Source organism: Solanum tuberosum, unplaced genomic scaffold (genome assembly GCF_000226075.1).
Source record: "Solanum tuberosum cultivar DM 1-3 516 R44 unplaced genomic scaffold, SolTub_3.0 scf00328, whole genome shotgun sequence".
Lineage (NCBI taxonomy): Eukaryota > Viridiplantae > Streptophyta > Magnoliopsida > Solanales > Solanaceae > Solanum > Solanum tuberosum.
The window spans coordinates 467,139-482,460 of record NW_006239252.1 but is presented as its reverse complement, the minus strand read 5'-3'; the positions used below and the strand labels follow the sequence as shown (position 1 = coordinate 482,460).

Here is a 15,322-nt window from a genome sequence, read left to right as displayed (position 1 = left end):
AGTGGATTTCTATTTGATCTTCTCTAAAGAATATCTATCAGGAACGATCTCCACATTATAGGAGAACCGTTCGACGAAATCCTTAGCTAGTGCATTTCAGCTAGACCACTGTTTTATCTCATGGGAAGTGAACCATTCTAGCGCATCCCCGTTCAAACTTCGGCTAAAGAGCCGCATTAACAAAGCTTCATTTTTACCAACTCCCATGAGTTGGTCACAATAAGCTATCAGATGAGCCAATGGATTTCCCGTTCCTTCAATAGTGTCGAACTTCGGCACTTTAAACCCTTCAGGAAGGTCCAAGTTTGGATGGATGCACAAATCTTCGTAATTGAATCCGGCGACCTCTGGATTATAATGCAACTCCTTCACAGCTTTCAAGATTTTCTCCTTTGGATTATGTTTGGATGACTCTTCTTTAGCCCTCCACTTTTTTTCTTGTTCCTCGTACTGATCAAGTTCGGAGCAGTTGGTATAAGGCTCATTTGGGATTAAGATTTGGAAAGTAAGTCTTAGAGGCAAGAGTGGAGCGGTGGAAGGATTCTGGGTAGTTATAGGGGATTGATAATTTTGGGGGAATGTTTGAGAGTTGGTATGCTGATTTTGGAGATGGGGAAATGTTTGCGGATTGTTAACTTTTTGGCTTTGAGGTGGAGGACAAGTTTGTGGGTTGGTATTTTAAGGGGGAGGGAAGGTTTGAGAGTTGGTACTTTGAGGGTAAGGTGGCTTTTGGTAGGGAGCGGAGGCGTGATGGGGATTTGAGGCAATTAGATCAATGATGGGGGGATTTTGAACTGGGTTAGAGGGTGGGTTAATGAGATGTTTTGCACTTGAATTCAGAGGAGAAAAGTAGAGCGGAGGTCTTTCATTTCCTGGAATGTTGGCAGTGGTACCCGGATTTGACAAATCTTGCTTTTTCTGGATCTCAACCCTCAACTCAGCAACCTGTTGCATCAGTTCTGCAATCAACTCATTTTGTTCAGCGGTAGAGGGCTGGACTATAGCAATTTCGGTCAGGCCAATGTCTTCACTGTTGTTGACCATTGTGGCTTTTACTTTTAGAAGACTTCGATTAGGGAAGTAATCTTTAGGTGCTTTGGACCTTGTAAAGTAAGAGTGTTCGACCAGCTTATCAACACAGATCAGTTCTAAATACCTGACAAATGAAAAAATAACTCAAAAGGTAAACGTGATAGTGCCTGAAGATGATAAATAGTATAATATATCACACATAGGTGTAAACACACAAAAGTTGCTTCATTTAAAGATAAACTAGCCCACCGGTATAGAGAAATAACTAAATAGACAGGAATTTGTCTATTTGACTTTGGGATTAGTGGATCAAAGAAGTCGACTTTCGTGGAGCCAAAGTCGTTTTGATACTTCTGATTTTCGATTGATTATAAAACTCTAGTCTCCTTGCAAGAGTTGGGAAATATAATTTCTCAAAAATGGCGACCTAGACTTGAAATGATGTCTACATATCTCACGAGGGAGAATTCAGGTCCTACGTAGTTCGACTCTTGAGTCTCTTTCGATTTGAGACGATGAATCTTTTTTTGATATGAGCGAGTAAGATTTGAAAAAAAAATGAAATTCGAATTTTGTTGGAAAACTAAAAACTCAAAAAGTATTTGGACACACTTATGATAGTGACTTGATATTTGTGCTTGGAGGTTTCTAGAAAATATTCAAAGAGAGTATGTTAGAACATCTCCAACTAAAGCAACATAATCACACAAGCAGTTATAACACTTAAATAGTTATTGCGCGTTCTAAACAGACATTTGACCATTTTGTGCCAAGTATAGGCCTAACGATTTGAGGGATGTATACGTTATTTGAAACATTCCATTGCCCCCCAAAACCAAAATTTATACAAGTTTTACGAATAAACTGAATGGGGGTACGTAATAGGGGAAATGAGATACAAAATAATCAATCCCGCGCAGGGGTACAATCCTAAACTATGCCTCTATGGAAGGTACTTTGATATTGAACTTCTTTCCATCTCCGAATTGGATGGAATGGTAATTTAATTCGTATTCGACTCGAACAAACTATTAAACTCCCTACCCCAAGAGATAATGGTTTGTCAAACGGAGTATACATAAATATCATTGTCCATTTAGGTCGTGGGCCGTTTTGAACTGAAGATGGTCTTTCTAATGAGCCCAACATGTCTTGGGTGTAGGGTTATCTTAGGCCAATGTCATAAATTTCGAGATTGAGTTCGGCTCTACACTAGTTTGACTAGAAGTGGGCTTTTTTGTAGTGGACCGGTGATTCAAGCAGACAACTAGGGATGAGACAGTTAACGATCGTTGACTATCCAGTAGTCAACTATATTCGTCAGGATATCCCGAGAACAATTTGGTTAACGAACGATTGTGGCCCGCATAATCGTCCTTTAAGTGGAAAATAAAAATAAGTGTTATTTGACGGAATATATGTCATGCCATGAATGCTAACAACTTAAAATTGCGGAAATTTAAACAAATATGCAAATAAACAAATAAACATTAGCTAAACAACTTAATTTTAAGGTAAGAACCCAATTCAAGTCGCCAGCAGAGTCGCCATACTATTTTAAAAAGAAACAAGATTTTAAGAGTCGCCACTTACTAATTTCAAAAGATTAAAACAGTTAATCAATTGAAAAAGGCTTTGGGGTTCAAATTAGAATTTCGGGAAGGATTTGAAAGCATTCGAAATGCTCGCTAACACATGGTTATCCGGTAATTAACTATTTGGCTAATATATTCTAAAATAAAAGCAAACTTTGTTTTAAAGAAACAACAATTTAAGACTTGAGATTATTTTTTTTAAAGAAAAAGGGGGATAGAACAAGAATATTATTTAAATACTAGATATTCTAAATTCAAATAAAATATGCTTATTTGTTTTTAAAGAAATGGTTGGTTCATCTTTTGAGAATTGAATTAAGGAACCTGAAAATTAATTTAGCAAGTAAACAATTGAACAATTATGATAAATGGATAAAATAAAGAGAGAGAGGGCGTTGGGTATTGTCGCTGGAATTTGATATTGCCGTTGCTGATATGAATTGTTGTAATGGGTTAGGCTGAGTTAATAAAAGAAGTGGGCCTGAAATGGGCTCAAAATTGGTCTCAATAAAGGTTTAAGAGTTAAGTAAAAAATGGCTTGTATTGAATTTAAGACTTGGCCACACAGATTGTGATTATAGCCATTGGAAATTACAAACGTAGCCGATTTGAATTCATTTGGTAAATTCGACTAGTAATTAAATAAGATGAATTAATATAATTAAACTAACGAGCTTCTTAATCTTAATAAAATAGAATAATTAACTCAAAAATATAAACTACTATTAATTAATTAAACTGATTAACCAAATATTTAAATAAAACTAAAAAAAATTTGAGACGATTTTCGAACATTCACGAAATGTACTAATTATATAAAACACATATATTATTCAAAAAATTATAAAAATGACAACTATTTAAAATAACTTGCAAACTATTTTTGAAATTTTATATAACTAATTATTTTAAATCGTTTAAAAATTAAAAAGCTTGATGATTAATCTATATTATGGAGGCCCTAAATTGGGTATCAACAGACCAAATTATGAATTTAATCACATGAGTAGATAGCTAAGACGTTAAAGAAACCGTACGACTTTACGGAATCAAATTCGGGCGAGTAGAACTTCCAAAACTGATCTTAGCGTGAACGAGTATTTTCCGAGTGTCATGGGTTGAATGTGTGTTATGAAATTGAAACTCCTAATTTAACTCTATGTTTGCGTGCAAACCGCTAGGGCGGGATTGTTTCTGCCAGTGGCGGACCCAAGATTTTCGTTTAGGGGGTTCGAAAAATAAAAGTTTAAACGTGTAAATAAGCCAACAAAATAAAATTTTAAGGAAGTAATAGCATATAGTTTATAGGTACAAAAAGTTAGTTTCGTTACAAGATATCCGAAACTAACATGAGTGATTACAGTGAAACAAAAAGTTAGCCATTTACAATATGTCAATCTAGAACTAGGATGCTAAGTAGAGCAAAAAATGGAGCTAACTAGAACAAAAAAAAAATTAGCACTTCATAATATCTCACTCAAGGAGTAGAGTGCTAACTACAAACTCCAAAAAGAGGTCAATGGTAATACTTCTCAAGCACGTTTACAATACTATTCGACGAGGTTTCATTGCTTGAAAAGACAAAATAATATCATCCGTTGAAACATCCTTAAACAAATCCTTCTCCATGAAAGGAACCATGCAACCGCTCAAGAAGTCATCATTCATTCGACTTCGCAACTCATTCATAATAAATTTCATTCCCGAAAAAGCTCTTTCAACGGATGTAGTGGCAACTGGCAGAAGCAAAGCGAAATTCACCAAACGAAATACAAGAGGATAACATGAATGTTTTTTTGTCTGAACCAATCTTTTTGAAAGATCACAAATTCCATGTAAATCAGAGAACCTTTTATTGCTATCACGGACATCAATAATGTAGTTTGCTAGTTGATTTCAAGTGCACATATGCTAAGTTCATCAGAGTCATTAGGATATAATGTAATTAGCTAGTTGATTCTCAAGTGCACACATCACTAATGTAATTTGCTAGGTGATTCTCAAGTGCACACATGCTAAGTTCATCAAAGTCATTAGGATATAATTCAGCCATTCTCATTATTTACTGGATATCAAAACTTGAAAATGAGTCTACCGAATTCAAACAAGCAACTCCATAAAGCAATTTGGTTGTCACCTCATCAAAACGATCATTAAGTTCTTGCAATTGCCAATCAATTATTTTACAAAATATTTCAACACGATAATGATGAAAAATAGTATAATCAACAGATTTACGCCGTGATCTTCCAGAATTGACATACGGCTCATCAAAATTAGGCACCACAATATTATACTTGATACAAAATGCAGAAACCTCAACAACAAATAAATCCCATTTTTCATTTTCCCTCAACTCTTGTAGCCTTCTCTTGGCCACTTTAACAAGTAGCATGACATTTGCAATATCTTGCTCCTTTTTTTGTAAACATGTACTAAGATCATTAGTAATTCCTAAAACTTACTTTCATCAAATAGCAACATGAATGCAACCTCATAAGTTTGAGCAATTCTGATATATTCTGTTGCCCTGGATCTTTTCATCCATAGAATGTGCAGTTTCAACAATATTATCAAAAATATCCATAAATGTACCAAACTTGAGAATAAACCAATTAAAAGATTTGAAGTGAGATCCCCAAAGAGTATCGCAATCTCTAGAAATACCAACTTGTTGGTGCAAGCCTCTACCCATTTTAAGCTCACCCATATCAAAAGCTTCTTGATTTTTTTTTTGAGATTCTCGATAATCATCCATACGTTTATAAGAAGCCACCAAAACATTAAAAATATTTGAAACCAAATGAACAAGTTCTTCAACTTGAAGACATCTTTTAGAAACACCAACAAGAGTTAATTGAAGTTGATGAGCAAAACAATGTATGGAATAAGCCGATCTACTTTCTTTCTTAATCAACATCGTAAGGCCATTGATATCACCTTGCATATTACTTGCTTCATCATAACATTGTCCACGCACATAAGATAGACTCAAGGAATATTGAGAAAGTAAATTGAAAATTGCTTCTTTTAGAGATAAAGCACTAGTATTTTTAACATGAACAATGTCAAGAAGTCTCTCCATCACAAATCCTCTTCTATCAACATATTGTAAAACAACAGTCATTTGCTCCTTGCGTGAAACATCAAAAGATTTATCAACCAATAAGGAAAAATAATCACCATTTAGTTTCTTTATGATGCCCTTAATTGTTTCAATCTTGCAAGCAATTACAATATCTTTTTGAATCTTTGGACAAATCATTTGGTCATTTTGAGGAGCATTTTTCAATACAAACTTACGAATTTCATCACACTTTTGAGCATAAAATGAAGAATCTCAAGAAAATTACCTCTGTTAAGTGATAATTTAGATTCATCATGACCTCGAAATGCCAAGCCTTGTTTCACAAGAAGTCTTACTACATCAATTGAAGCTGCTAAGCGGATTCGATACACATGCTTATCTTGATTAACTTGTTTCTCAAATGAAGCATGTATGGATTGTTGTTGTCGCATTAGATCTTCACATTTTCTTTTTGACTGATTGTGAATGCTAGTATGCCCACCAACATGTGTTTGCATACTAGCCTTATTATGCCAACTTCTAAACCCCACACTCAAAAATGTTTCACATCCGCATTGGAGATTGTTATTTTGCTTGAATAAATAACAATACAAACAAAAGGCTGCATCTTCACTTATACTATACTCTTACCAATCAGGAAATTCATCAAACCATTTATGATTAAAACGTCGCATAGCTTTGTTTGTGGAAACTCTCTTAAGAGAGGTTGACTAGGTTTTTTTTGGAGATAAGCTCTTCTAATAGCGTCACGATGATTTGGATGAAATTTCAAGATTTGAGTTATTTCACTTGGATCAGCCTTTAAAGAACTTAGATCAAATTCTTGAGAAGAATGTGATGGTACTTCCAAATGATTAGCATTTTCTTCCCGGTTAGGTTGATTTTGAGCAATAGAACTTGAATTTGATACTTTAAAAAAGTACTTCTCCATTGACTATGAATCTATACAAAATAGTTAAATGCATTAAAGATAATATTTTACCAATTACATTAGATATTACCATCAAAATTCAAATGGTTCATCAATCTAGTTACGACTATCAAAGAAAGAATAGAAAAAAACAATCAAAAATATTTCACAATTTAAAGTGAAGATAGTCTATATATTCAATCAAGAAAGACAAACTTTTCAAGAAAATGGAGAGAAGAGCTTACCTTGGAGAAAAGACAAACAATCAACTCTTTTGATTTTAGCTTTGAGCCTCCACTTCAGATAATCAGAGATACTACAAGTCTACAACCTTAAAAAATAAAGACCCATTTAATTTCTTGAAAATTGAAAGAAAAGAAGAAGAGGAGAAAAGGGCTTTTACCTTTTAAGCAATAAGCATGAGTTTTGATTTTCCATTTCGAATTGAATGTGAGATTCAAGCATGAAGTATCAAGTATGAAACAATCAACAATAGAATATTATGGGAGATGATTTTAATATGTGGTTTTGAGTGTTGGCAAGAGTTAAGGAAGTGATTTAGGGATTTGAAAAGTGAAAAAATTATTAGCTTTTAGGAATGGGAGTATGGGACCCTTGAATTTTTTGGGTTATTTTAGCACGTTTTATTAAAAAAAAAAAACTAAAAAAAGGTGAAAATCGAAAGTGGAACTAAAAAAAAACTGAAAGTAAAAAATTAAAAAATAAAATGCTAACCCAGGGATTCGAACCTTGGATGTCACGCTTAATTTTAAAGGGAGCTGCCGCTGGGCTATCCCTTTCACCTTGTCTTTGAGGGGGTTCAAAATATATATATCTACATAAATCCAGAAAATTCACCTTATATATACAATGTAATTTTTTATCGAGGGGGTTCGGGTGAACACGTGGGTCCGCCCCTGATTTCCGCTAGGGCGGGGCTGCTGTGGTGGGATGTGGATCGTCATAGTGAGACAGACGCGACTTAAGTTGAAAATAAACCCCAAAACGTTATTATTCTGCAACATTCGATCTTAAGAGCGAAGAAACGACCCACATATACTTCTTGAAGGTTTTCCACCTCTTCTAGCACCAAAGGTAAGGTTTTTACTCTCTGAATCCATTTTTTGATCCGTAGAACTTAGTTTCTTGGGTAATTATCGATGGGAGAGGGTTTTGATCTGGGAATTATGGTGGGAAATGCCCTAATCTGGGTATGGGGATCAAGGGTTTGGCCTAGGGTTGATGTTATTTATTATAATCCGAGTAATTAGGTCTTGTTTATTGATCTTTGCATTATATTAATTGTTTGTAGACTAAGAACAAGTGGAAAGAATCCGAAAAGGGAAGAATCAAGTTTCTTAGGGGATTCAAGCTTTGTTCAACGTAGGTGATGGTTGTGATTTCATGTTGATGTGATGTATGTTAGTAATTATTTCATCTTAATGTATGTATGCGAATGTTGCATTATTGATCACACTAATCGTAAATGAGTATGATTGAATAATTGTATGCCATGAATCAACACTTGATTGTATGATTATGAGAATGTACATTGTTATTGTGATTGTGGCTTGTTGAATGGATCAGGTGTTACGTTTCAACACACTAACTTGGATTGGGTGCCACGTTCCAGCGCATATATGGGATCGAGTGTCACGTCTGACACACTAACTTGGATCGGGTACCACGTACCGGTACACTAATAGTTTCTGTGTGGGTTCCATGAGAGGACCATTGAATTAGGTTCCATAAGAGGACCATTGACTTGTCACATATACTTGTTATTGAGAATGTGGAATTGTACATTGCTCCGGAAATGATAACTAATATATATATATATATATATATATATATATATATTCTGTATATATATGTTTTACTTTGTTGTGACTGCTTATATACATTTCGCTTACTGGAATAGCCGCGTGATCCTACCAGTACACTGTGGTTGTGTACTAATACTACACTTGTTTGTTCTTTGTTGAGTACATGGCATCTTTAGGCGGCTATTGATAGACCCCAGCTAGGTGACTATTGAGTGTGACCGAATTCAGGGGTGAGCCAGTTCTTTCAGGCTGTCATGGATCTCTCTTGTTTAAGTTCACTCTTTTCAGACTTACACACAATTTGTTTAGGGTGTATTGTTTTCATACTTCTTATGTTGGGTTGGGGTTGTGCCCCTTTCTTAGACTTGTTGCACTTTAGATGTTTTGGTACAATGACTTTCAGGTTCTAGGGGTTGTTCTTCCGCATTAGTTTGACCATTTTATTTAAACCTTTGGAGTTTATGAGAACTCTATATAATTTATGCATTTAAACTTGCTTCTGTATCTTTAAATGCGTAGTATCTTGGTTAAAGCTGCTTAGTTGGGTTGTAGTATGGTTCTCCAACTGGAGTGTTAGTGTGGGTGCCAATCACGACGGTCTGGATCGTGACATTTACAAAAAAACAAAAAATAGGTTCTTTGAGTTTTCTTGTTTAACATTTTAGCTAGTATTTTATTTTTGGCTATTTTTAAAAGAAAAAAAAAGTAGACTCAATGGTATGTTACAACACATAATTCATCCCTATCCCTACCTAAACATATTCCATTTGGGGAGTGAATATTTCATTTTTTTCTTTCCAAGATTTTACCAAATTTGTAGGGGTGTTTTGGGGAAGGGTTGGTAAAAATTAAATGGCACACCTTACCCTCAAAACCTAGCACTATAAAGCCACAATGATGAGGGGTAAAAAGGGGGCACAATTTTCTTAGTCGCCACTTAGATCTCCAAAACCCTAGTTTCTTTTCTGGTCTTCTCCGATCTTTTTCGGCATAATAGACCTACATTTTTCGGTAATTGTTATGATTTCAGTCAATCGTCTACTAGAATTAGATTCAAATGAGATGTAAAATAAGGCATGTTTGCATTTTTTCACTTTCAGATACTCTATACGAGAGAGGGGTATATAGTAGCAATGAAAAGGATATCTCACATGGATAGCCAACCAAACCTCTATCCCCTCTGTTTTCAACACCTCTAATCTCATATAGACAACGATATACCTTCCATATAGACCAATTTTTCTCTCACTCATTTAATTTTGATCAATGAAGTCAAGGGGTATCAGCCGTATTTCTTGTCCTAATTTTGGTTGACGTGAAGCTTCAATTTCAGATCTTCTTTTCAAGTCTAGTTTAAGCTTAGCATTTTTTTACTGACGCTTGATTTATAAATCTTTGGTGGAGACTAAGTTAATTCAAAGCTTTTATTGAAGGTATATTTCTTTCCTTAATCTTTATTTTTGTATTACTGCATTCAACATTTTATTTTCATTTGCTTGGTATCACTTTGTTTCTTTTTGTTACCTCGTTACTCATTGTTTGATTCTATATTTATCGATAAGTTCTAATTTTTGTTAACTTGCATCCCCAAGGCAGTAAACCTAAGCTTTGAGATCTCAATGGGGTTGGTTTGCAAACATTAGGATGTGAATGTTAGGTGAACTTAGATAGAATTATTTTTTGTTTGAGAAAATACATAAAGTCCCTATTAAATTAGTACCTGTTTTTTAAGAAGACACCTAAACTTTGTGGGGGTCTATGACCCCCCTAAATAATTTTATATTGGTATTAATATATCATTTATGACCATCTCGCAGCGAAAGTGTAGCTCACTCTCTCAAGGAGAGTGAGAGAGATGAACTAAGGAATTTTTTATTTTTTTCTTTTTACTATACTTTTTCATTTTTATATTCCTTTTCTATTTTTCAAATTTTATTTTCTATTCGATTTTTTGTTTCGCCAATCTTCTTCGACGACGTTGCTAATTATTTTCATCGTTGTGTTTAATTTTTTTTAATAGGAAGGATGAGAAGGTAATAAAAATGATAAGAAAAAAACAAAGAGGGAGATGATTACTCTTGACCATCATTTTTCCGGTGAAAAAACATTTTTCGACGACTAAGATATGCTTTTTGGACTGCGTTGATAATGAATTTCGTCATTGGTGTTTAATTTTTAAAATTAATATGATGAAAAGATAATAAAAGTCAAAAGTAAAAATGAAGAGGACTACTAGTCACCATTTTATCCTTTGAAAAAACGTTTTTACGGTGACAAAAAATGACATTTTTCCTCCACTTCTATGGTCCACCCAAAACAGTTTTAATTGATGTGAACTTTAAATAATAAATTAGATTTCATAACAATGGCACCCATCTTGCTTAATCGTTTGCCACTTTTCCTTTTCTTTTTCTATTTGTGTTGGAGAGGATTAGGGAAAGGGAAGAAACAGGTGGGGCGAGGGGAGGGTTCTGAATTTATATTTTTCTTTCATAAAAATTAGTCTTTTTCTCTTTTCATTTTTTAAATTTATGGTATTTTAACACGTGACAATCAAGGATTGACGTGTGACATCACTTCCTTTGTTAAAAATGGGGCAGATAAAAAAAATGAAGCAATAGTATTATTTTAAAATTATCCAGGGGGTCATAGGACCACCGCAAAGTTTAAGTGTCTTTTTAAAAAATAGGTACTAATTTAATGGGGACTTTATGTATTTTCTCTTTTTATTTCGATTAGGAATGCGGTTACACATTTTTAGACACTTAGAAAAAATTTAAAGATGTGGTCATGCACCTTGATCAACTTGTTCTAATAATTACTTTTCATCAATTCAAATCAAGATGTGTAGATAGAGCTTATTTGATGTGATACACAGGAGAGAAGTAAACAACTATACTTCTAAAACGGTATGTGTCAAAATAAAAAATGTAGTCACGCATCATCTAGGTTGAGACCCATAAAGTTCAATAATAAAATTACAAGCAAATCATGGCTTGTGCATTTTGTCCAAAAATATAATAAGTTGAGTAGAAGTCTATAAAATGACCATGCTAGAACCATGTGACTCGAGAGATGTCTTATAACTTCTCCTCAGTTAACAAAATTTCTTATCCGCTCTTTTGTTTTTATAGACCAAAAATACAGAGTGAAATTCTGTTGATTAGGGAATAAAAATGTGACTTGAAACACCATAATTCAATTTTAAGTGATAATTCTAAATAAATAAAATAATATATTTTCAATATCATCACTTCTATTGAAAAAACTCTTATTTCTCTTAAATAAAAACTGCATTGTGAAGGGGAAGATAGGTTGTGATAGCTCCATTTTGAGAGTAAGAAAAAGTACAACTATAAGTTTATTGAGGTCTTTTAAAATTGTTGTAAAGGCTAAGATTAGATTTTGTCATGAAATTTTTCTTTTAAGATAATAGGTATCGAGAGGAATGATGTTTCTTAAGGATCCTGTAAATTTGATCGTAGTTAAGAAAGCAAGGTCTAGTTAAAAGGATCACTTAGAAATATCACTCCTCTAAATTCATGCCATCCTTATCAATGAGTTTATTTCCCTAGTTTTGTTTCTACTTGATGAAAAATACAAGTGAAGCCTTTTTCTTTACCTAAATTTAGAACATGAACACCAATATAATCATCATAGTCGGACAAGACCTCAACAAACTTGTAGTTGTACTTTTTCTTAGTCTTAAAGATAGAGTTGTCACATCCTTCTTTTGTTTGGGGGTGCGCCTTTTATTTAAGAAAAACAAAAGGATTTTACAATAAAAGTGATCATGATATGATAAAGGTTATTTTGTTTATTCAGAATCGTCACTTAGAATTGAGTTATATTGTTACAAGTCACATTTTCAATCCCTAATTAAAAAAATGACTTCTTTATTTTTGATCTAGAAAAACAATCGTCAAGTAAGAAATTTTGTTGACTGAAGAAAAATATATAAGATACCCCTCAGGCCTCGAGTCCTGTGATTCTAATACAAATGCGTTTATCGACTTGGAATCAACTTAATATAATTTTGGATAAATTGCATAAGCCGTGTTTTGTTCGAACTTTTTATTATTAAACTTTTATGGATCTTAATCTAGATGTGTAACTGTATTATTTTTTGGTCTTTGCATACACCAACTTAGAAGCATAGCTACTTTCTTTGCTTGTGAATCATCCACCCACAGATGTTCTCCCATGTAATATTTTTTGTGTCGTGCAAAGGGAGTTAATGCGAGTCAATTGTTTTCCAAAAAAAGCATGCCCTCTGCTTACACGATTACTAGTTACACGTGTGTTACACGACGCATGACCTGGAAAACCCTTGTACTTGGCTCCGTTTGTAAGTTAGACCCTTATACTTACGCTTTATCAATTAAACCCTTAAACTCACAAAAATACAATATTTTAAACCCTTTTCTCATCCTATGTGTGTGCGTGTAGTATGCCTGTCTACACATGAAATTCCACGTCATTTACATGTCATTTTCAATGACACATAAGAAGTATTAAAAATAAAATGCTACATTTGCATATTAAATTTTGAACATTATTTCTCCATATTTGCTCCCAAATTGAGCACCAAATTCATGTCAAATAGGTGAATTTCTTATCTATTTGACTTGAATTTCACGTTGTATGTTCACAAACACAAACCCAATAAATCTCCAATACAACTTTGAATTTATTTCATAAATTCGCAAAACTCATTTATTATTCTTGAAGTTTCTTCAAGTTTATCAATGAAGTTTTTTACTTTTTAATACCCACCATCACCCACCCTTCACATTAACTCATACAAAAATAAAAAATATTCACGAAATTGAAAATTTTTGGGGGTGGAAATGTGGCAAAACGAAAAGGACTAGGGCAGATGTTGGTTTGCAGCAAATGAAGGAAATTTTGCAAAAGTATTTGGAGATGGGGCAGTGATGCGGGGGCATTAAGAAGAAGGAGAGTATGAAAACGGTGGGTGGATAATTTGTCTCTCTCTCGCTTTATTCAAACACAAATTATACATTGTATTTGTATAATTTGTGTTTGTATAAAGCGAGAAAGAGAGAATGCCAAAAGAAAACTGGGCAGGAGAAGATTTATATTTGTATAATTATAAGCGTATAAGACGAAGAGATATGTATTTGTATTTGTATATTACAGTTCTCTTTCGCTTTTATACAAACACAAACACAATTTATACATTTGTGTTTGTATAAAGTGAGAGAGGCGAGCCAGAGAGTGACAAACGAGATTTAGGGGAGAGAGGCGAATGACAATGTGTTTGCAACGAATTAGAATTAAATGAAACTATAACTATAACATTTATTTTGATTTAATAGTTTGGTATAATGCATAAATTTTCCTTAATTAATACCATACTTGGCTTAAAGTTATCTTGAAGGTAACTCAAGCTCAAGAATGGGGAGTTTTGTAGTATTTCAAATTGACACATAAGGTCCAAATTTGTTATGTTTTGGCTTAGGACATTTACCTATGGTTAATATGATCATATTTTGATCAAACTATAAGAATGTTTCAACTAAAGTAAAAATAAATAAAATGAATATTCATTTATTTCAAATCTTATTTTCTTTTATGATGTTTGATATTAATTTTAAAATTTCGTTAACTAAAATTTATGCTGAAAATTCTTATTTTAAAAACAAAGGTTTCATATTAAAAGACGATTCATTTTTTTTTACTCAAACTCAAAACATCTCATCTTATAAGAATGAAAAAAATACCTACTAATTTCTAATTCACTACAACATTTTATAGTTCATTTTTTTTTTCAATTTATCAAATTACTTGTGTCACGCCCCGAGCTACCCCCGAGACGCGGACACGGGACCTAGGAACACAAGTGATCCCAAGCTAACCCTGCCGGCATGATCATGAGCATACTAAAGATAATAAACTGATGCGGAGGCTAAATCACAAATAAGATGAATAGATGGGGAATACCCATATACTATAACTGAGATATATGAAAACTGATGAGTTTAATACAAAGAAGATATTATTAACTCAATACTAAGCTGAATCTAACTATGTCTGAAAATAGCCTCTAACTGACTAGAAATGCTGGGACATGCCCCAGCTAAGTCTAGCAAAACGAAAGGACTAAAATACCGAAAAGAAACTCATGACTATTGTCCTTGAAGAATGAGGACTCACCACTGATGCTGCTGAATTGGAGATCGGGAACCGATCTAAGCGTGATCTGGATGCTGAGAACCTGAACCTACATCACGAGAAGATGTAGCGCACGTATGCGTCAGTACTTGAAAGGTACTGAGCATGCAGGATAGAGTAAAGATGAAATAACATCATAACTGAACAAGCAATAAAACAATGAAATAATCTGAACATGATATAGATACTGAATACTGAGCTAACTGAATGCAATGACCAATTTATAACATGCTGACTGAATACTGAATGAATTGTAAATGTGGTCAATGCAATAGAGTCTGACTGAACTGTGGGAGCTACTAATAACCGACATAAAGCCACATGAGCTAAATGTGGAGTTCGATGTATACACCCCATCGAGAGGACCCAATATACCCGGTCAAAGGTATAGAGGCATGACTGGCGTGATCACTAAACTGATGTTGCCCACAGAGGGGACTTACACCTACGTGGCTCGTAGTTCTGGGACTATATGGGTATGCTGAAACCCTAGTCCAACTCGGTATTATGCTTCCCAATAGATTAAGTGGTTAACACATTATGACTGAGTTTCTGGAAATACTGGATAGCTCGAAACTAAACATACAAATTGAGAATGCAATAATAAATCTGATAATGATGCATTCATAACCTGAGGCATGTATAACTGAATATATTATGACTAAAATACTGA

The 15,322-nt window shown here is 33.8% G+C and overlaps 1 protein-coding gene across 1 annotated transcript; it reads right to left on the bottom strand.

Moving 5' to 3' along the window:
* Positions 1–5,121: 5,121 nt before the first annotated feature.
* Positions 5,122–5,892, bottom strand: LOC107063282 (zinc finger MYM-type protein 1-like). Its single transcript, XM_015314940.1, has one exon. The coding sequence runs from the start codon at positions 5,890–5,892 to the stop codon at positions 5,122–5,124; it is 771 nt and encodes a 256-aa protein (XP_015170426.1).
* Between the last annotated feature and the right edge of the window lie 9,430 nt (positions 5,893–15,322).

Coding starts and splice junctions, on each gene's coding strand:
- LOC107063282 (XM_015314940.1), bottom strand. CDS start 5,892: ATGATTTGTCCAAAGATTCAAAAAGATATTGTAATTGCTTGCAAGATT.